The 23,148-nt window shown below is 36.9% G+C and overlaps 1 protein-coding gene across 2 annotated transcripts in view; it reads right to left on the reverse strand.

The window, feature by feature from the left end:
• Nucleotides 1-23,148, reverse strand: part of CDC73 (cell division cycle 73) — a 132,345-nt gene that overhangs the window by 27,233 nt on the left and 81,964 nt on the right. For both annotated transcript variants that reach the window (XM_032136242.2, XM_032136243.2), the window contains 2 exons: nt 15,647-15,682; nt 15,267-15,354 (listed from right to left, as the gene is read on the reverse strand). In XM_032136242.2, the coding sequence (XP_031992133.1) occupies nt 15,267-15,354; nt 15,647-15,682 (124 nt within the window). The remainder of the gene's footprint in view (nt 1-15,266; nt 15,355-15,646; nt 15,683-23,148) is intronic.

Raw genomic sequence — 23,148 nt, forward strand, 5'->3', positions numbered from 1 at the left:
AGCTCTACAAATATATTTAAGCATTTATTTAATTCTAAAGTTAAGCCATATGTATTTCACTACGAATTTACCTTCTTTATTCAAAGTAGAATTCAATTTTCTACAATTTTACAGTGGGCTTTTTAAATTATTATTATGATAATCTACAAAGTCTGTTATCTCCCTAACAGACTTCAGGTTTCTATTCTTGTAACTTTTCTTTCTTTTTTTTTGAAACGAGGTCTTGCTGTGGTGCCTAGCCTGGTTTCCAACTTCAAACTCCTGGGCTCAAACAATCTTCCCACCTCAGCCTCCCAAAGTGCTGAGATTACAAGCATGAGGCATCACGCCAGACCTGGACAACAGTTTTCTTGAAGGCAAAGCCAATCACTCAGATACATGGCACACCAACTAGTGTGCTGCTTTACATGTAGCATTCTCATCAGAGCACAACTAAATGAAATTGAAACAAAAATTAAAAAATAGAAAAGATAAATGAAACAAAAAAAGCTGGTTCTTTGAAAAGATAAACAGAACAGTAGCTATTCCACCTGACACCACTGAAATACAAAATATCATTCAAGGCTACTATGAATACTTTTACATGCAAAAACTAGAAAACCTAGAAGATATGGATAAATTCCTGGGAAGATTCAAACCTCCTAGCTTAAATCAGGAAGAACTGGATACCCTAAACAGACCAATAACAAGCAGCAAGATTAAAATGGTAATTTAAAAATTACCAACAAAAAAAAGTTCAGAACCAGAAGGATTCACAGCTGAATTGTATCAGACATTGAAAGAAGAATTGGTAACAATCCTTTTGACACTATTCCACGAGATAGAGAAAGAGAATCCTCCCTAAATCATTCTATGAAGCCCGTAACACCCTAAAACCAAAACCAGGAAAGGATATAACCAAAAAAGAAAACTACAGACCAATATCCCTGATGAACATAGATGCAAAGATTCTTAACAAAATACATCTAACCAAATCCAACAACATGTCAAAAAGATACTCCACCAAGATCAAGTGGGTTTCATAACAAGGATGCAGGGATAGTTTAACATACACAAGTCAATAAATGTGATACACTACATAAACAGAATTAAAAACAAAAATCACATGATCATCTCAATAGATGTAGAAAAAGCTTCTGACAACATCTAGCATCTCTTTATGATTCAAATTCTCAGCAAAATTGGCAGACAAGAGACATACCTCAATGCAATAAAAGCCATCTATGACAAACCCACAGCTAATGTAGTTCTGAATGGGGAGAAGTTTAAAGCATTCTGTCTGAAAACTGGAACAAGACAAAAATGTCCACTCTCTTCATTTCATTCTCTTCTCTTCACTATAAGGACATAGTCACCAAAACACCATGGCACTGGTATAAAATAGGCGCAAGGACCAATGGAACAGAATAGAGAATCCAGAAATAAACCCAAATACTTACAGCCAACTGATCTTCGACAAAACAAACAAAAACATAAAGTGGGGAAAGGACACCCTATTCAACATATGGTGCTAGGATAATTGGCAAGTCACATGTAGGAGAATGAAACTGGATCATCTCTCACCTTACAGAAAAATCAACTCAAGATGGGTCAAGGACTTAAGTCCTGAAACACATCAAGGACTAAGACCTGAAACTAGAAAAATTCTAGAAGATAACACAGGAAAAATCCTTCTAGACACTGGCTTAGGCAAGGATTTCATGACCAAGAACCCAAAAGCAGATGCAATAAAAACAAAGATAAATGGCTGAGACCTAATTAAACTAAAGAGCTTTTGCAAGGCAAAAGGAACAGTCAGCAGAGTAAACAGTCAACCCACAGAGTGGGAGAAAAATCTTCATAATCTATACCTCTGACAAAGGACTAATATCCAGAATCTACATCAAACTCAAATTAGCAAGAAAAAAACAAACAATCCCATGAAAAAGTAGGCTAAGGACAAGAATAGACAATTCTCAAGGGAAGATAAACAAATGGCCAAGAAACATGAAAAAAATGCTCATCACTAATGATCAGGGAAATGCAAATCAAAACCAAAATGCAATACCGCCTTACTTCTGCAAGAATGGCCCTAGTCAAAAAATAAAAAAACAATAGATGTTGGCATAGATGAAGCGAAAAGAGAACACTTTTACATTGCTAGTGGGAATGTAAACTAGTACAACCGCTATGGAAAACAGTGTGGAGATTCCTTAAAAAACTAAAAGTAGAACTGCCATTTGATTCAGCAATCCCACTACTCGGTATCTACCCAGAAGAAAAGAAGTCATTATACAAAAAAGATACTTGCACACACATGTTTACAGCAGCACAATTTGCAACTGCAAAAATGTGGAACCAACCTAAATGCCCATTAATCAACAAGTGGATAAAGAAACCGGAGTATGTATGTGTGTGTGTGTATATATATATATATATATATATACACACACCATGGAATACTACTCAGCCATAAAAGGGAAAGCATTAATGGCATTTGCTGCAATCTGGATGGAAATGGAGACTATTATCAGGAATGGAAAACCAAACATCGAATGATCTCATTCGTAAGTGGGAGCTAAGCTATGAGGATGCAAAGGCATGAGAATGACAAAATTGACTTTGGGGATGCAGGGAGAAAGTGTGGGAGGGGGGTGAGGGATAAAAGACTACAAATCAGGTTCAGCATATACTGTTCGGGTGATGGGCACACCAAAATCTCACAAACTACTTAGTCATGTAACCAAATACCACCTGTTCCCCCAAAAACCTGTGGAAATAAATTTTTTTTTTAAAGACAAAATGTAAGAAGATAAATTTAGGCAACATAATAAATCTTTAAACCAATAGAAAAAAAAGAAAACACATTCAGCATCCTCAAACATTGGCTGAACTAAAAAATTGGTCTGAAATAATTATTTTGATAAAACCATGTAAGATTTCTAGTGCTCTGAGACCACCATTTGGAAATTATGGCACTTGTACTCATATAAGTACATATATGAATGCATATTTCACATACGTGTATATATGAATGCATATTTCACATACGTGTATATATGAATGCATATTTCACATACGTGTATATATGAATGCATATTTCACATATGTGTATATATGAATGCATATTTCATATATATATACATGGAACAATGGCATTGAGTAAACACTAACAAATTATGACCCTTAGAAACTATGACTTTATTCTGTTTCTGGTATAATATGACAGATCCCCTAAGTAACTGCAACAATAATTCCAAAACAAAACCGAGTAAACAGTAAATCTCATGAAGTGAGTAGTCTGGTAGTTATCAGAGACCAGGAAGGGTGGGGGAGTGGAGGAGAAGAGGTTGATTAATGGGTACAGAAATACAGGTAGAAGAAATAAGACCTAGTTTTCAATAAATCAGCAGAGTGACTACAGTAAACAATAATTTACAGTATATTTCGAAATAGCTATTAAAGAATAATTTGAATATTTCCAACACAAAGATAAACGTTTAAGGTAATATATATCTTAATTACCCTGATTTATTACGTTATAAAAATGTGTCAAAATATTACATGTACCTCAAAATATGTGGGTCTATTACGTATCAATACAAAAAAAAAAAGGAAAAAAGAAAAAAGTCTTAAAAGCCTATCTGAGCTAGCCAGCAAGGTATAAAAATTACTTAGACCAAGGACCAAGTGAAAAGAGAGGAACCCAAAGAAGTAAGAGTAACACTGCAGACTGCTATCCATTGGATTTGCAAAGCAATTAAAGTTAAGCCTGGTTTTTCACTATATTTCACTGGGCTCCTGAAATAGAAAATAAGTCCAAATTCTGCTCAAGGTAGAAAATCTAATAGGAGTTCCTTCCCTTATAAAGCTGAGACTCAGGGGTTAAGTTCAACATAATGGTAAACTAGAAATAAACTCACTGTTCACCCTCTTCCCCAACAACCCCTCACCCTAACCCTAACCCTTATTTTGACAATTGCAAGGAAAATCAAATATCTCAAATGGTAAAACTGACCTCATTTGAATTTGCAGCAAGAACAACAGTATCTAGATATTTAAAACCTCCAATAGAGAATTTAATTTAAAGTTATGCTAGATTGGTAATGCTCCCAGGTGCTTAACAGACACAGATGCACATCTTCTCTGGAGTTCTCTCATATTCACTTGGAGATCAAAGAATTTCTACAGAAAATAATTCCAAGGAAAATGAACAGTAAATTAGTAAATTAACAAAATAATAAAAAACAATAAAATGAACAGTAAAAAACTAAACCCACAAGGAAACAAGTTACCATGTATGAAACAACATTCAAAGGAAGATGACTAAGGACTCCAAATGCTACAATTACCAAAAACCAAGGCTTATAAAATAAAACAAGCTTGCAAATATGTACAGTAAAAAAGAATTACAAAGACAGATAATGCTTTGAAAAATAACCAACAGAACCACAAAAACTGAAACATAAAATATCTGAAGTTTAAGGTGCGATGGATAGGCTTAAGATCAGATTAAGGTGTGGCCAAAGAAATGGACAACTATAAATTAAAAGTAACAAAATAATGAAAAATGCAGGCAACAGAGAAAATGAGACAGAAAATGGAATCATTTAAGAAACATGGAAGATAGAATGAGAAGGTCTAAAGTATGTCTCATTTAAGTTCCAGAAAGAGGTGAGAAAAAAGGGGGGATGGGGAACAGAACATACGCAAAAAAAAAAAAAAAAAAAAAAAAAATGTTTATTTCACAGATTATCAAAACTACCAAGACTTTGAGAACTGATGAAAAACACCAATAAGCAGATTTAATTCTGACAGATTCCAAGTGGGATATATAAAAAAGAAATCCGCATCTAGCTACAGCAGATAAGTTTTAAATGATCTTTAAAATAACCACAGAGAACAGATTTCCCTCATAGGACTGATTATCACACTAACAACTAATTTCTCATCATCAAAACAAAGGAAGCTAGAAGACAGTGGAGTAATATTTTCAATGTGATGGGAAAAAAATAAACTCCCATATTATTTTCCAAAGTGGCTGTATCATTTTGCATTGCCTGAGGCTGTTGGGAACAAGTACTATTCTCAGTCCAGTCTACGCTTTGGTAATTTTTCTGCCTGTTTCTTTCCCGGTGACTTTTTCCCAGGCCTCATGTAGTTTACTCACATGAATGTGCTGAATGGTATTTGGCGGATGTAAGGAGAACCCTCTACATAGCGTTTGAGCTCCTTCTGCACACAATCTCTCCTCTTTGGAACTCGGCCCCATGTGGCTGCCAACATGGCCAAAATCAGGAAGTTACACCTAATCGTTTATTTTAAATAACGTTACAGTTCCAATAAACAACTTTCCAGATCATGTTTATAGATGTAAAGTGTATTTTTTAAAATACTTTCATAATATAATCTTAATTTTGTTTGTTAGGATGTTAAAGGGTTTTTTTTGTTTCATTTACTTATTGAAGGGATATACAAAACTAAAGCATCCTCAATTTTACATAAGACCAAATAGAATCTATGCCAACTTGAGCTATGAGTTACAGCCAGTACCATAATTGTGTGGAGGAGGTTTCAATTATGCATTAATTACATAGCAAAGCCTCCAGCTGACTCAAACTGTAGGGGAGATGTCAGTTGCAATGAGGTGTTAAACAATGAAGGGAGTGTTTTAAACTTGGAAGAAACATTAGGCATGGTCTGTCCTAAGAATGTGGTCTGTTTAATTGTCTGGTTTCTCTGTAGTAAACAAGACTAAAGAGAATGACACTAAAATTTACTTTGTGATTTCTTTCACTATTCACTATTTTCTGCTATAAAGCAGTGTTCAAGTATTAGATTTGTAATACATTCAGATGAACACTGCAAAGGTTCTTGAGAGTGGAGAATGAAAAGACAATTTCTTTTTTTTTTTTTTTTTTTTTTAGACAGAGTCTCGCTCTGTCGCCCAGGCTAGAGTGCAGTGGCGCAATCTCGGCTCACTGCAAGCTCCGCCTCCCGGGTTCATGCCATTCTCCTGCCTCAGCCTCTCCGAGTAGCTGGAACTACAGGCGCCCGCCACCACGCCCGGCTAATTTTTTTGTATTTTTAGTAGAGACGGGGTTTCACCGTGGTCTCGATCTCCTGACCTTGTGATCCGCCCACCTCGGCCTCCCAAAGTGCTGGGATTACAAGCGTGAGCCACCGCGCCCGGCCGACAATTTCTTTTTTTTAACATTCCACAAACTTACGGTAAATTCTGTATAACCAGTCAAATATATTTATTTTTTAAAAAGTTGTCAATTACTAAAATTTGTGAGATTGGATAATACCAAATTCACCAATCATAAAATGGGTTAAAAAAAATACAGTAAATGCAAAAAACAAAACAAAAAAACAACACAATACCAAGTGTAATGAAGCATCATGGGAACTAAAATCGAGTCCCAGGTATGGATACGACTACTATGTATCAAAAAGGTATTTCAGTTTGGAGATAAATGCAATAAATTAACTCACAGGTTGCACAAACACACATACACAAAACCAAACTTTAAATTTCAGGTATACAAGTCCCCCATCCTCCAATCTTCTCTTCTCAATGTGCTCCCTCATCCTTTTCTTTTTCTTTATTTACTTAATACTCATTATTTGGCTAACACTGTTTTAAACAATGTAGCTACAAATAACAATAAAATAACAAGCCCTTGTCTCTGAGGAAATCATAATTTAGTTGGAAGACTAGAGATAGACTGCAAGACACAGAAACTATCACCAAAAAATACATATATTTCAGATTATAAATCATGAAAAGCCATGTATATTGACTAAAAGGTGGAAAGCTCATACAAAAACTAAACAATTTTTAGAAGCAGTTAATGTGATCCATTTCTGTGAGTCTGACAGTTTCTGTTATATTATCAAATCTATTTCAAGGACCAAAAGTATATCCTGTTCACACAATTGTAAATTACTTGAGGAATCTCATCAGATGACATATGCAATCAAAAAACTCCCATCTGCCAGAATACTAAAACTTTACTATAAAAGCCATACTATTAATGAAAAAACAGCTCAATGAATATTTCGTCATTCAAAAGTACTAAAAAATTTTTTAAAAAAAGAATTCAGGTATGAATATACTTGTATGTGCCAGGATATCTAGATTTTGTAAAGAAAGCTACTTAAGTTGGAGGCACTTAAAATTCAATTCTACATTTAGCGAAACCTGAAATCCACATATATTGCAAATTGGCTTCTCACTTTGAATCAGTTAAAAGCAGTATGGTATTTTTAGATGTGAAGGGGCTTTTCTTCAAAAGTTATCATTAGGCCAGGCACAGTGGCTCATGCCTGTAATCTCAGCACTTTGGGAGGCAGAGGCAGGTGGAGTTTGAGACCACCCTAACCAACATGGTGAAACCCCGTCTCTACTAAAAATACAAAAATTAGCCAGGCGTTGTGCCGCGTGCCTGTAATCCCAGCTACTTAAGAGGCTGAAGAAGGAAAATCGCTTGAACCCGGGAGGTGGAGGTTACAGTGAGCCGAGATCGCACCACTGCACTCCAGCCTGGGTGAAACAGCGAGATTCCGTCTCAAAAAAAAAAAAAAGTTATCATTCTTACTTTACTGAGAAATAAGCCAGAGCATTCACATTCCCCTTTTGGGTATTAATTATGCTGCTGAATAAAACTGTTTTCCTAGAGATCAGTAAAATTTTTAACAGGAAATTTTCAACATTAGAGCATTGAGATTACAAAATATAATTATTCTAACACTGACTTAGGCCTTGACTCTTGTAGAAGACTTTGTTTTGTTCTGGATTATTATCACACTACTATCAAGGCCAGAATAAAACTCGATTTCTTTATTTTGCTGTTCTTTCCTTTTATGGTCAAGAGGTACATGTGCAGTTTTGTTACACGGGTATATTGCATGTTACTGGGGTATGGTGTACAAATTATTTCATGATCCAGGGTAATACGCACAGTATACAACAAGTAGTTTTTTGATCCTCTCCCTCTTCCCAGCTTGCATCCTCAAGTAGGCCCTGGTGTCTTTTGTTTCCCTCTTTGTATACAACACGTACTCAATGTCTAGCTCCCATGTAGAACATGTGGTATTTGGATTTCTGTTTCTGTGTTAATTTGTTAGGATAATGATTTCCAGCTGCATCCATGTTGCTGCAAAGGACATGGCTTTGTTCTTTTCTACGGCTGCACAGTATTCCGTGGCATATATGTACCAGATTTCTTTATCCAATCCACCACTGATGGGAATTTTGGTTGATTCCATGTCTTTAATATTGTAAAAAGTGCTACAATGAACTTAAGAGTGCATGTGTCTTTTTGGTATAAAGATTCATAATCCTCTAGGTATATATCCAATAATCAGATTGCTGGGTCAAATGGTAGTTCTGTTTTAAGTTTTTTGAGAAATCTGCAAACTGCTTTCCACGGTGGCTGAACTAAATTACATTCCCACCAGCAGCACATAAGCATTCCCTTTTCTCCACAACCTCTCCAAGATCTATTATTTTCTGATGTTTTCATAATAGCCATTTTGACTGGTGTGATGTGAGATGGTATCTCATTGCGGTTTTGATTTGTATTTCTCTAATGATTAGTGATGTTCAATATTTTTTTCCTATGTTTGTTGGCCACGTGTATATCTTCTTTTGAGAAGTGTCTGTTGGTGTCCTTTGCTCAGTTAATGGGACTGTTTGTTTTATGCTTAAGGTCCTTATAAATTCTGGGTATTAGATCTTTGTCAGATGCATACCTTGCAAATATTCTCTCCCATTCTGTATGTTGTCTGTTTACTCTGTTGACAATGTCTTTTGCTGGGCAGAAGCTTTTTGGTTTAGCTCCCATTTGTCTATTTTTGTTTTTGCTGCATTTGCTTTTGAAGACTTTGTCATAAAATGTTTACCAAGGCCTATGTCCAGAATGGCATGCCCTGTTTTCTTCCTAGGGTTTTTACAGTTTCAGGTCCTACATTTAAGTCTTTTAATCCATCTTGAGTTGATTTTTGCATATGGTGAAAGGAAGGGGTTTGGTTTCAATCTTCTGCATTTGGCTAGCCAGTTATCCCAGCATCACTGAAAAAGGAGCACCTTCCCCACTGCTTGTTCCTGTCGACTTTGTCAAAAAGCAGATGGTTGCTGGTGGGCAGCTTTATTTCTGGATTCTCTAACCTGTTCCATTGGTCTGTGTGCCTGTTTTTGTATCAGTACTACACTGTTTTGGTTACTCTAGTCTTGTTGTTTAGTTTGAAATTGTGTAGTGTGATGCCTCCAACTTTGGTCTTTTTGCTTAGGATGCTTTGGCTATTCTGCCTCCTTTTTGGTTTCATATGGATTTTAGAATAGTTTGTTCAAATTTCTGAGAAAAATGAAATCTGGTAGTTTGCTAGGAATAGCAGTGAATCTGTAAGTTGTTTTGGGCAGTATGGCCACTTTAACAATATTGATTCTTCCTATCCATGCACATGAAATGTTTTTCCATTTGTTTGTGTCGTCTCTAATTTCTTTCAGTGTTTTGTAATTCTCATTGTAGAGATCTTTCACCTCCCTGGTTTAACTGTATTCCCAGGTGTTTTGTGTGTGCATGTGTGAGTGTGTGGCTATTGTGAATAGGACTGCATTCTTGAGCTGGTTCTCAGCTTGGACATTATTAGTGTATAGAAATTCTACTTATTTTTGTACAGTGATTTTGTATCTGAAATTTCACTAAAATTGTTTATCAGCGCTAGGAATCTTTAGGTAGAGACTATGGGGTTTTCTAGGTATGGAATCATATCGTCTACAAAGATAGAAGGCATCTCTATTTGGATGCCTTTTCTTTCTTTCTTTCTCTTGCCTGAGTCCCCTGGCTAGTACTTCCAGTACTGATACAGGAGTACTGGGAAGGCAAGAGCATGGTCCCTTTAAATGATATGGAATGGGGGAAGGCAAGTGCTGGGTAGAGGAGGGCCTGGTCCCTGGCTTGGGCTCCACCCCCACGAACTTACGTGAGGACAGGCACTTCTGCTTTCACGCCCAAATGTTCCATTTCCCAAGACCACCCTGGCCCGCCATGCCCCCATCCAGGGCCTATAAAAACCCAAGACCCTAGTGGGCACACACACAGGTGGCCAGAAGTCAAGAGAAGCACATCAGCAGAAGAAGACACAAGCGGCTGGACGTGAGGAACACACTGGCAGAAGAAGACACAGCAAGCAAGCTCTTGGTGATCAAGAGCACACCAACAGGCACCAGCAGGCTAACAGGCCATCAGGATGACGCAGAGTCTGGCCACAGCGGCCGGACTCCAGGGAAAAACCATCCCCTTTCTGGCTCCCCCATCTGCTGAGAGCTACTTCTACTCAATAAAACCTTGCACTCATTCTCCAAGCCTACATGTGATCCGATTCTTCCAGTACACCAAGACAAGAAACTCTGCGATACAGCAGAGTATGTTGTCCTTGTGATAAGGTAGAGGGTCTGAGCTGGTTAACACAAGCCGCCTACAGGGCAAACCAAAAGAGCACCCTGTAACACACGTCCACTGGGGATTCAGCTGTAAACATTCACCCCTAGACAATGCCGTGGGGTCTGAGCCCCATAGCCTGCCCATCGGTGTGCTCCCCTAGGTTTCAGCAGCAGGGTACTGAAGAAGCAAGCCACACCCCCATTGCACGCCCTGGGAGGGAGACAAAGGAACATTTCCTGTTTCAGTACTACGTTGAATAGGGGTGGTGAGACTGGACATCGTTGGTTTGTTCTGGTTCTCAGAGGGAATACTTCCAGCTTTTGCCTATTCAGTATGATGTTGGCTGTAGGATTGTCATAGATGGCTTTCATTAGTTTGAGGTATGTTCCTTTGATGGGTAGTTTGTTGAGGGTTAACATGAAGGGATGTTAGGATTTACTGAAAGCCTTTTCTGCATCTACTGAGATGATCATGTAATTTTTTTAGTTCTGTTTATGTGACGAATCATGTTTACTGATTTGCATTTGTTGAACAAACCTTGCATCCCAGGGATAAAGCCTATTTGATCAGGGTGTTTTAGTTTTTTGATGTGCTGCTGGATTCGATTTTCCAGTACTTTGTTGATTTTTGCATCTATGCTCATCAGGGATACTGGCCAGCAGGTTTTGTTTTTTTTTTTAATGGTCTCTCTGCCAGGTTTTGGTATCAGAATGATGCTGGCTTCACAGAATGAGTTAGGGCTTCACAGAATGAGTTAGGCAAGCCCCTCCTCCTTGATTTTTTGGAGCGATTTCGGTAGGACTGGTACCAGCTCTCCTTCATACATCTGGTAGAATTCAGCTGTTAATCTGTCTGGTTTGGGGTTGGGGGGCTTCCGGTTGGTAGGATTCTTTACTACTGATTCAAATTCGGAACTCATTATTGGTCTGTTAAGGATTTCAATTCCTTCCTAATTCAATCTTGAGAGATTATATGTTTCTAGGAGTTTATCCATTTCTTTTAGGTATTCTAGTTTGTGTACACAGAGGTGTTCATAGTCTCTGAGGGTTTTCTGTATTTCCCTTTGTCATTTCTGATTGTGTTTATTTGGATCTTTTCTCTGTTTTTCTCTATTAACCTAGCTAGCAGTCTATTAATCTTATTATTTCAAAGAACCAACTTTTGGTTTCATTGATCTTTTGTATGGATTTTCACATATCAATTTAGTTCAGCTCTGATTTTGGTTATTTTCTTCTGCTACCTTTGGGACTGGTTTGCTCTTGTTCTTCTAGTTCTTACAGGTGTGACGTTAGGTGGTTAATTTGAGATCTAACTTCATGATATAGGCATTTAGCACTATGAACTTTCCTCTTAATACTGCTTTAGCTATGTCCCAGAGATTCCGGTACATTGTATCTTTGTTTTCATTTGTTTCAAAGAATTTTTTGAGGCTGGGCATGGTGGCTCATCCCTGTAATCCCAGCACTTTGGGAGGCCAAGGCAGGCAGCTCACTTGGGCCCAGGAGTTCGAGACCAGCCTGGGCAACATGGCTAAGCCCAGTCTCTACAAAAAATACAAAAATTTGCCAGGTCTGGCAGCACACACCTGTAGTCCCAGCTACTCAGAAGGCTGAGGCAAGAGGATTGCTTGAGCCCAGGAGGCAATGGCTGCAGAGAGCCGAGATCACACCACTGCACTCCAGCCTGGGCAACAGAGAAAGACCCTGTCTCAAAAAAAAAAAAAATACCAGTGTTAACTTCATTCTTTGCCCAAAAATGATTTAGGACCAGGCTGTTTAATTTCCATGTAATTGTATAAACACTTAATTTCTTAATCTGACTGTTTGTTAGGTATCTCCACAGTACAAATAATAAGACTACTAAATTGATCATCAGGAGACCTGGCTGTATTTCCTGCTCTGCAACTAAATGGCAGAGGTAAAAGGCTAAAATAGACTTTAAGTTTCTTTTATCTATCAGTATTTTTGTTCAGGAATAAAAGTGGGTCAAACTAGATATACTGTATATCATTTTTAGGTCTCAAGTTGTAGAAAACAATACATTTCGAGTTGTTTATATATTATGAAAAATCACTATTATATACATTCTCACTAACAGCACATAATTTGTGAGAGAAGCTAGATAAAGCTTTTAAAGGCTAACTGTTGACGTCTAATTTGTTTCTGAACCTATCTTCAGAATGTGATTCAAGTTTGCAGAGTCAAAAGACAGTATATTTTTCACTGTACTTACAATAAGGCATTGAAACTGAGTTTTACATCAAGTGCTAAACATATTTCTCAGCAGCTGCAACTAGTGACAAACCAGTACCACTCTCATGTGAGCTCCTAGAAGGTTGTGCTTGTTGTATATTCATCTAGAGTAATTTACTTTTTAGTTATTGCTCTGTAGATGTTAGCTGAAAGAACAAACCCAATATACACATCAATCTCCCCAAATGAGAGTTATCACTAAATTCATCTGAATCTGTCTCACAGTTAAGGCATCAACATCACTCATTAGAAAAACATTAAAACTTATTTCTAATGTCAAGTGTATCCCAACTGCAAATAATCTATAGCTAAGTGGCCAAATAGCTTATAAAATAATCTGCTGGGTTTTTTTATTTTCTGAGGAGTCTCGCTCTGTTGCCCAGGCTGGAGTGCAGTGGCGCCATCTCAGCTCACTGCAAGCTCCACCTCCCAGGCTCACGCCATTCTCCTGCCTCAGCCTCCCATGTAGCTGGGACTACAGGCACCCGCCACCATGCCCAGCTAATTTTTTTTATATTTTTAGTAGAGACAGGGTTTCACTGTGTTAGCCAGGATGGTCTCCATCTCCTGACCTCGTGATCCGCCCACCTTGGCCTCCCAAAGTGCTGTGATTACAGGCGTGAGCCACCGTGCCCAGCCAATAATCTGCATTTTTAATTCCCCTCAGGTACAACTCAAACAATTATGAAACATGAATTAAGAAATTTGTTACATTTGGCAGACTAATAACTTCCTAATAAAATGGGTTATACTATGTGGTATACTGCATTATTGGAACTGGAACTTTATACATAAACACCTGGAAATGCTAAATACAATGTAACATGTAACTGAAATGCTGAGCTAGAAAGAAAATAGTCAAGGGCTACAAATGAAGAAAATGCTGACGACCAATAAAGTGCACTGGTGTTGCCAACGAGGAAAGTGTAGGCAGTACTGAGAATTGACTTTTACCAACTACATAGGGAAAGGACACAGAGGAACTGGAACTAGAGCCACAGAAGAGTCACATGATCAATGAAAGGTTAAACTAGAGGGAAAAACTGTTTCCAATCAAATGTCAGGGAAGCATATCCATCTTGCTCTACCTCTGGAGCAGGGGAAGAAAAGGGGCCCCTGGATAATTTGTCAGCCAGGTTCCAATGTCACTCGGGTCTGATTCAAATTTGAATTTATACTACTCAGATGGACTAGAAATCCTTATGTTAAGAACTTAACACAAAAATCAACTCAAGGCTTGAGATATTCTTGAAGCACCTGGCAAAGCAATCACAAAATCACTCTGGAAGGACATAACTTTATGCCAGTACCACTTCAAATAAAATCATATTAAGATTAGTGAGCAACAGTCCAAATTCCTAACAAATACCAAAATTAAATAATCATGTATGTAACACAATAGGACAATTTGACACCTTCTGTTTAATAATAAGTACCATGAGAATGTAACAAACACTACTAAAATATTAAAGCAGAATACAGTTAACCACCTTCTCTCCAACTAGTGATCACAACATCTCTCTTATCCTCTGAAACCGTATGTATTACAATTTTTGAATTCCTCCATTTTCTATCCCCTATTTCATAAAACGCATTCTGATAGAAGGGACTATCTTAAAATCCCACATCAGTCAATGGTATTTAGCTGAATATATAAAATATTCACCCATTTTAACAATGAGTATGACAAAAAAAAAAATCTACTGAGGAAAAACTGCAACATTGTGTCTAAAAAACTTGATAGCATTCTGAAAATCACTTAAACATGGCTCATTTTAAACCTTGTTAATGTATATATCATTGAAGATTATTTAAAACAATTTTTATATTGCCATCTTTCTTCTGTAAACTATAGCCAATCCAAGAAGTAGTATACAGATTTAAAAATGGTCACAATATTTAAAAGTGGTATGCCTACTCATATTCATTAACAGAAGAAACGCTGTGGGAAAATATATGTAAACTACTTAAATTTTAAATCTGAAAGTGGTTGGGGATGGAAGAGATTTATTTTGTGCCCAATAACCATGATGCATGTTTATTAGAACAAACTGGGTACAAGTGTGACTGTATTCATTTTAATAAGGAAATGAGGGAGGAAAATAGACATTAAAAATTTTGAAAAGTTAAGCATTTGGAAATTTTATCATCATTTACAGGTTTCATTTTCACTTCTTTAACTTTCACTGCTACCTAGGTTAAATAACTATGCCCTCACCTACCCGCCTACTTACTCCCACTAGGGTGTAACATCTAATATTCAGAGAGAACCTGAATTTGCTTTAGAACTTCCTCAAGCTCTCTCAGAGAAAATCATCAAAAGAAAACAATTCATATTAAAAGTTAATACAATAGTATCTTTTTTCATTAGGACTTTAGCCAGAAGTTTCTGTAACTTTCCCTAAAGGATCCAAATATAAAAGAACATATTGTTTTGAAAAATTATGCTTCATACTATGTGTAAGGCCTATAGCACAGAAACCGAAATTTTGTTTTCTCCAAATAGTAATACTGTTTCAGTAATGACTATTTTCCAATGATATCTCAATATCCTACAAACAAGACAGTTTAATAAATTACTTACTTCAGGTCCTGTAGAAGGTCTTTTGCATTAAGCATGGTTATTAAAGAGGTGGTAGCTGCAGGAATTATGATAATGGGTGTTCGAGATCCTATAAAGACAAAGTGTTACAGGTAGAAAATATATTATTAGAAATTACACTTACTTTCCCTACTAAAAGTTAAAAGATTATAAACTGTAACTTTAACTCTTTTGATCTAAAAAATATTTTAAGCCAGTGGATATTTAAAAATATTTAATAATCAGTGTGGCTTGAGCACTGACAAATCAGAATGGATACCAAGCACAAACATGTGATATAGCTACACAAGAAAATTATCAGGCCTGGTTTTGCAATCATTTACTTTTTAAAGTTAAGTTTAAAATCATATGCACAACCTCACCTTTCTTCTGATTTGGGGGAGGTCTTGCTTGAGAAACTGTGAAGAAAAAAAATCACAACTCTGTGTCATAAAAACCATATTCTTATTTTCAAACTTACAAATAAGGGGTATTTTTTAAATTATGTGTATTCACATATGACTAACTGTAAATCAGAAGACGTATTTTACAACTATCTTCTCAACACTCTGTTTGACAAAAATATTAAAATGCATTATTCAGCAATCTGTAGTCAAAAGGAAAGTGAATATACAACATCCATAGTTCTGTTTTCTGCAGTTTCAGTTAACTACAGTCCACTGTGGTCTGAAAATATTAAATAGAAAATTCCAGAAACAAACAATTCACAAGATTGAAACTGCCCATCTTTCTCAGGAGCATAATGAAATCTCACACTGCCCCAACCAGGATGTGAATGCTCTCTTTGTCCAGCATATCCACATTCTATACACTACCCACCCTTTAGTCACTCAGTAGTCATCTCCCTCACTGTTATCACAGTGCTTGTTTCAAGTAGCCATTGTTTTACTTACGAATGGCCCCAAAGTGCAAGAGTGATAAGGCTGACAATTTGGATATGCCACTACCAAAGTAAAGACATTGTTTCCCTTAGGTGAAAAGGTGAAAATCTCTACTTAGTAAGAAAAGAAAAAAAATAAAATCACATCCCGAGGTTGCTAACATCTACAATAAAAATACTGAATCTACCATCCATGTAACTGAAGAAAAAGAAATTTGTGCTACTTTTGCCTTTGTACCTCAAACTGCGAAAGTTTCAGCCACAGTGAGTGATAGTGTTAAGATGGAAAAGGCACTAAATTTATGGGAGACATAAGAGAAACATGTTCTGGTTGACTGAATCTGGTTTGGTACTATCCCTCCCTGGTTTCAGGTATCCACTGGGGGTCTTGGAATGTATGCCCTGCCAATAAGTGGGGACTACTGTATTACAATGCCAGGCACTGAGTATCTTACATTCATGGATGTTCAGGTCTAGCAAAAAAGAGAAGACAGAGACAAAGAATAAATTTCTTTTTTTTTTTGAGACAGAGTCTCGCTGTCGCCCAGGCTGGAGTGCAGTGGCACGATATCTTGGCTCACTGCAGGCTCCGCCCCCCGGGGTTCACGCCATTCTCCTGCCTCAGCCTCCCAAGTAGCTGGGACTACAGGCACCCGCCACCTCGCCCAGCTAATTTTTTGTATTTTTAGTAGAGACGGGGTTTCACCGTGTTAGCCAGGATGGTCTCGATGTCCTGACCTCGTGAAACGCCCGCCTCGGCCTCCCAAAGTGCTGGGATTACAGGTGTGAGCCACTGCGCCCGGCCAAAATAATTTCATAATAAGCTGATTACTGCTGTAATAACTGTGAAAACAGAGTATAAGAGCAAATACTACTGTGCAAAGTGCGAATACGCTTAACCATTTTGGAAGAAAAGGAAAGAAGTTATTGAGAGCTAAGGCTAAAGGATTCCTTTTATTTTTTTTTTCTTTCTTTTAAAAATTCTTGTCTCTTTTTAGGTGAGAAATACAGCATTACAGGTAATCAGTCATGTATATGTGAAGGTCTATATTATCTGAAAATGACCATATGATTGATTGTGATCATGTTATAAATAGACAAATCTTCCTATCTTTTTTCTTTTTAACAGAAACAAGGTCTTGCTATGTCACCCAGGGTTGATCTCGAACTCCTGAGCTCAAGCTACCCTCCCACCTCAGCCTCCCAAAGTGGTGGGATTACAGGGGTGAGCCACTGAGCCTGGCCCATATGTTTGTATTTTGTTTATATACAATGAACTTTTAATGCTTAGAAATATTTGTTGACATAATGGTAATAATAACCTAACACAAGATGAATACATCTTAGGATAAAAAGTGCTGCAAGTTCTATTTTCAGTAGTTGACCATACAATAACTCAATGTGCTACAAGCTGTGCTCGAGTTTTGTTTTTTAAATGACAAAAATAAAGAAAAATTTAGGAGACTTAAAATTCTAATTCAATGTCAGTTCTTAAAAATGGATACCATCTTTAAAGTGAATAACACAGCACACACACTTTTGGAAAATGTTCTATTTAAAAAGCAGCAAAATGCTACATTTTCACTAATTCTTTGTAATCCTTTGTAAAGCTCTCTCATCGTGATAAACTATTGTAGGATTCAGCAGTATGACCTTCCCAGCCACAGAAAGCAGATAACTATGTACACAAACACATACTGAGACATATGCCTTTACTATTACAGTTTTCTCATCTTTCTTCTTGCAGAGAAAAAATACTAGAATTTTCTTAAATCAATTTGAGAAATGGAGGGTCATGAATAAATCTGATTGGCTACATAGTGTCATGTGGAATATAATATAGTCTCGGTAAATATTTGGCATTTGTTGGAGAGATAAAGGGATAACAGGATGGATAAACAGGAAACAGGAGTTGTTATCATGACTAAAGGGAACTACAAAAAAACAGAGGTTTCAAGAAAGAAATCTGTGATGGACAGATGGAAGGAAGGCAGAGAGCGGGGAGAGGAAGAGAGGGAAGAAGAAAGAGAGAGCAAGGGAGAAATCTCTGACTGAAGTACTTACTGTTGGATTTGGTAAGGAAATCCACAAATGCCCTCAGGAATTTAGGCAAACATTTACTAAACTCAAGGCGGAGAAGACCCAATATAAGTAAAAGGCAAAATAAAAAAACTCACAAATGTTAAAAATAAAGTTTAGAGGTTTGGTTAAAAAAAAATAACTGCAAAAGAATATAAACAAGTTCCCTAGTATGTAAGGACCCAGGCTGAGACACTGCGATGAACATGTCAACGAGAAGCTTGATCTTAAAGGGGGAGGGGGAGAGAAACATAAGGAATTTGTATGACAGAGTGATCAACAGGAAAGGTCTGTACTCAGATTATTTTAGTTCATATCCTTATTTTGACACTGTCTAGGCAAGTTGATTAACTTTGCTCGGCCTCAGTTTCCTCAATCATAAAAGATAATAGTTTCTATATCTTGATACTGCTGTGAGAATTTAAAAAATAATAATGCATGCTAAAGTCCTCAATTAGGTGTTAGCACATACTTACCATTTACTGAATCCTGCAACTACAGTAGATGCTAACTGCTGCCACTTCTACTACTACCACTACTCAAGTAAGTGTGCTAATTGCCAATTTACAAGCTGATAATAAACATAAGAAAAATTACTGTTGTTTTGTTTGATTTCAAATAAATTAGATTCTTAAGAAACATTTATTTGGAGCCTATGTACAAGTATCGCTGCTAAGTTATTATTAAATTGCAAATAAAACAGAAGTAATTCCTGCCCTCAAAGAGCTTTCAGCAGAGTACGGGAGCCCAGACCATAAACAAAAATGCAACCACATAATCTAATTGGAACACATACTAAAGGAACAAAATGAATGCATACTGGCAGAAAAGTGTCCTTTAGATATAATGCAAAAAGCTTCTCACAGAAAGTGGCATTTAAGCTGAAATTTGAAAGATGAAAACAAGCCAACTTGCCAAGAACAAGTAGGCGAACAGTCTAGATAAGAGGTAGGAATGCGGGCAAATACCATAGGCAGGAAGAAACTGCTGCACTTACAGAACTGAACAAAGCAAATGTGTAGTCCACAGGGAAGAAAGGAAGAATGGCAGGAGATGAGGTTACAAATATATGCAGAGACCAATTCATGTAGGGCTTTTTAAGCAATATTAAGTTCATACTTAAGTGCCAATGGAAAGTCCTATAACTATTAAGCCAGAAAGTGACAAGATTTTATTTTCATGTCACAAGTCTGGAAGAAAAAAAAACAATGGATTTGGACAAAGGATCGAAAAGGGTACAAGTGTGAAGGCAGAAAGCTCAGGACTATTACAACAGTCAACAATGGTGCTACTCAAACTATGTGTGGTTGAGTTTTTGTTTTAAATTCCAATTCAAAGCCAACTGAATAAAATATAATATCAATGAATTTCTAGAAAGATGGTTATGTACTCAGATGCTATGACACTATTTTACCCTCAATTTCTATATCTATTTTGTTGGCACCAGAAATAAACAGGTGCCACCAGAAATAAAAAGGTTGACACCAGGCAACTGACCACACTGAGACCCACTGGTCTAGAGATAATGATGGTTTCTACTTGAGTTGTGGTAGTGGAGATAAAGAAAAATACATAAATTTGGAATACAGAAAAGGCACATCTGACAGAACCCACCAACAGAAAAGGAGTAAGGAAATGTGATGAATAAAGAATAACTTCCAAGTTTTTGATTTAAGAAACAAAGTTGATTGTGATGTCACTCTATGAAAAAGCAGAAGACTATAGAGTAAGAGACCTTGAGGAAAATAGCAGGGAAAAATTTATCTTAATTAGTTTTAAAATGCCTATGGCAAATCCAAATGTTACACAGACAGTTAATATAAGATACCAGAGGTCTGAACTGGAGATAAAAAATTTGAAAATCATCAGCACATAGATTTAAAACTATGGGATAAGAGGACAAGTGCTCCTTCCCTAATAATACTCTTATAATTTCTTATGCCTGTCTTTAATCTCTTAATCCTATTATCTTCGTAAGCTGAGAATGTATGTACAGGACCACTATTGTACAAATTGATTGTAAAACGTGTGTTTGAACAATATGAAATCAGTGCACCTTGAAAAAGAACAGAGTAACAACAATTTTCAGGGAACAAGGGAAGATAACCATAAGGTATGACTGCCTGTGGGGTCGGGCAGAATAGAGCCATATTTTTCTTCTGCAGAAAGCCTATGAACGGGCATGCAAGTAAAAGAGATATCGCTGAATTATTTTCCCAGCAAGGAATACCCTGGGGAAGGAATGCATTCCTCGGGGGAGGTCTATAAAGGGCTGCTCTGGGAGTGTCTGTCTTATGTGGTTGAGATAAGGACTGAAATATGCCCTGGTCTCCTGTAGTGCCCTCAAGGTTACTAGGATTGGGAAATTCCAGCCTGGTAAGTTTTGGTCAGATGGGTTCTCTGCTCTCGAACCCTGTTTTCTGTTAAGATGTTTATCAAGACAATACGTGCACAGTGGGACATAGACCTTCATCAGTAATTCTAATTTTGCCTTTGCCTTGTGATCTTTATTGCCCTTTGAAGCATGTGATCTTTGTGACCTACTCCCTGTTTGTATACCCCTTTTAAAATCCCTAATAAAAACCCCTCCCTTTTTAAAATCCCTAATAAAAACTTGCTGGTTTTGCAGCTCAGGGGACATCACGGACCTACCAATATGTGATGTTACCCCTGCAGGCCCAGCTGTAAAATTCCTCTCTTTGTACTCTTTCTCTTTATTTCTCAGACAGGCTGACGCTTATGGAAAATAAAAAGAACCTACATTGAAATATTGGGGGCTGGTTCCCCCGATACTTTCAAATGCCTGTATTTATGAATCCACTGGAAAACATGTGCCTCTTGTTAGTTATATTCCGTAAATGAATTCTGAGAGGTTGGAAATTTTTAGAGCTTTAGAGGTTTAAAGTGTTTAACTGTAAACACTTTAAAACATTAAATTTACCCAGAGACTTGCCTGGCACAACAGCACTAAATAAATATTTGATGAAATGAGATATAAAAATTTGTAAATGCTCAAAAACAGAACTCCACCCTTGAGGTATCTCACTCAGAAAGAGAATAGGTGGGACAGTCTCTCATTTCCAAATTATCCAAACTCTACCCAACAAATAACAGTTATACTTCTATAATCCCCCTTCTTACACTGGCCATATATATTATGGGCATTCACATTTTTCAGATTTTAAAGAAATAATACTAGTGTACATGTCAGATATGAAACAATATCCCTTCAAAACTGGGCTGCAACCCCATAAGCAGATGCATTTAACATTTTGGCAGCAAAATAAAAATACACTAATTAGGACAAATAAAGCCTTCAAACTACTACTATCCATTCCAATCAAGTCTTATTGCTGAATGAGAGCGAAAACCTTAATTATTTTAGAATGGTGGGTAGGAAATGTGGATGTATGGGTGTGAAGCAGTTACGTGGAAGTAGAAAGCAGAAAGTTCACATGGATGAGCATTAGAATATCTGAGGTATGACGAGACATTCGTTCAGAGTAATTTCCATTGGTTTAATCCCCAGGGCACTTTAGCTAAAAAGCTAGAACATTAAGAGGTGAAAAGACTTAGAACCCCTTACTTTACACATATGATCTTCCCCTAGCCACATACCTGGCTAGTAAAATCCAGTCCCTTTAATTTTATCACAAGACACATCTGAACAAAATGGTTTGTTTAGGTATCAGTGCCTCTCCCAGCCCTTTCCTTATATACTAACTTATTTTATGAAAATGTGAAACAGAAAAAATTTTACATCACAGATTCTAAGTTAAAATCCTCAGGTGGTGGCTTTTCCCCTTTTATATAATACCATTTCTGACATACCATAACCTCCCATCCCTACCTTACAAAGAAAAACAAACGATTCTCTTATCTGTGATTCAACTGCCTCCACAATATTCCTATACTTCATGTTCAGTATTCTTTGGGCCCAACCCCATCTGTTCATCCCTATTTCCTTCACTTTTTTCTTCCTTCCTGTAAAAAGCTCCTTTAGCTTCTCTTAGTTTCTGGACAAGAGCCTATTATATAGAAATTCAAATAATATTTGTTGAATTTAATTGTTCTTCTTATACTCTCACGATGGATTCTGGTATGATATCTCTATTGAAAATTAGTCATGTCATCTTAATCAATTACATCCAATCTAGTCTAACAAAGCTGACAGAGCACTCCTCTTCTCCATACCTACTTAAAAACAGCAATGACAAAAATTTCAAACAAACCTACTGTCAAACAAGAAACAAAAACAAAAAAAGGAAATACTAGCCACATCTAAGAGGAGTATGAATACAGGACATAGGGAAATCACACTGCAAAAACATCCCAATATAAGCCCCATGTACCATACTTTTGATGTGCCTCCAGAAAATATTTAATATTCATAATCTACATAATTTTAGAATTAGCCTGTGTACATACAATGAATAGGAGGATATCCAAATCTGCACTACTGATACTGTGAAATTCATGCAGAAGATTCAGTTAACTTCTTGCCTGTGCCTTTCCAATCCTTTATTTTCTTTCTTCATACTCACTTTCAACGGCACTGATGAGTTTAAAAAAGCGGGGCGGGGGGGAGACAGGTGGTATAGCCTAGCACTGAAATTATGCTAAATAAATGTAAAAATAAAACAAACACCAAAAACAAACCCGAAAGACCAAAAATAAATATAGGGTTGGTATCTAAATGTTCTATAAAGATCAGTCTTTTTAGGTACTAGGAATAGGGGGAAGAATTTTTCTAAAATAACTTCAATACCACCTTTGCTTAATACATTTTTAAAAAATGATACAGAATTTTAGGTGTTCAACACAGATATCTCAAGTTCTAAGCATCAAAGCTGAATATGATTCTATCAAAATTATAATTCTGTGCTGCTGCAGGAAAAAAATTCA

Source organism: Hylobates moloch, unplaced genomic scaffold (assembly GCF_009828535.3).
Source record: "Hylobates moloch isolate HMO894 unplaced genomic scaffold, HMol_V3 SCAFFOLD_18, whole genome shotgun sequence".
In the NCBI taxonomy this organism is placed as follows: domain Eukaryota; kingdom Metazoa; phylum Chordata; class Mammalia; order Primates; family Hylobatidae; genus Hylobates; species Hylobates moloch.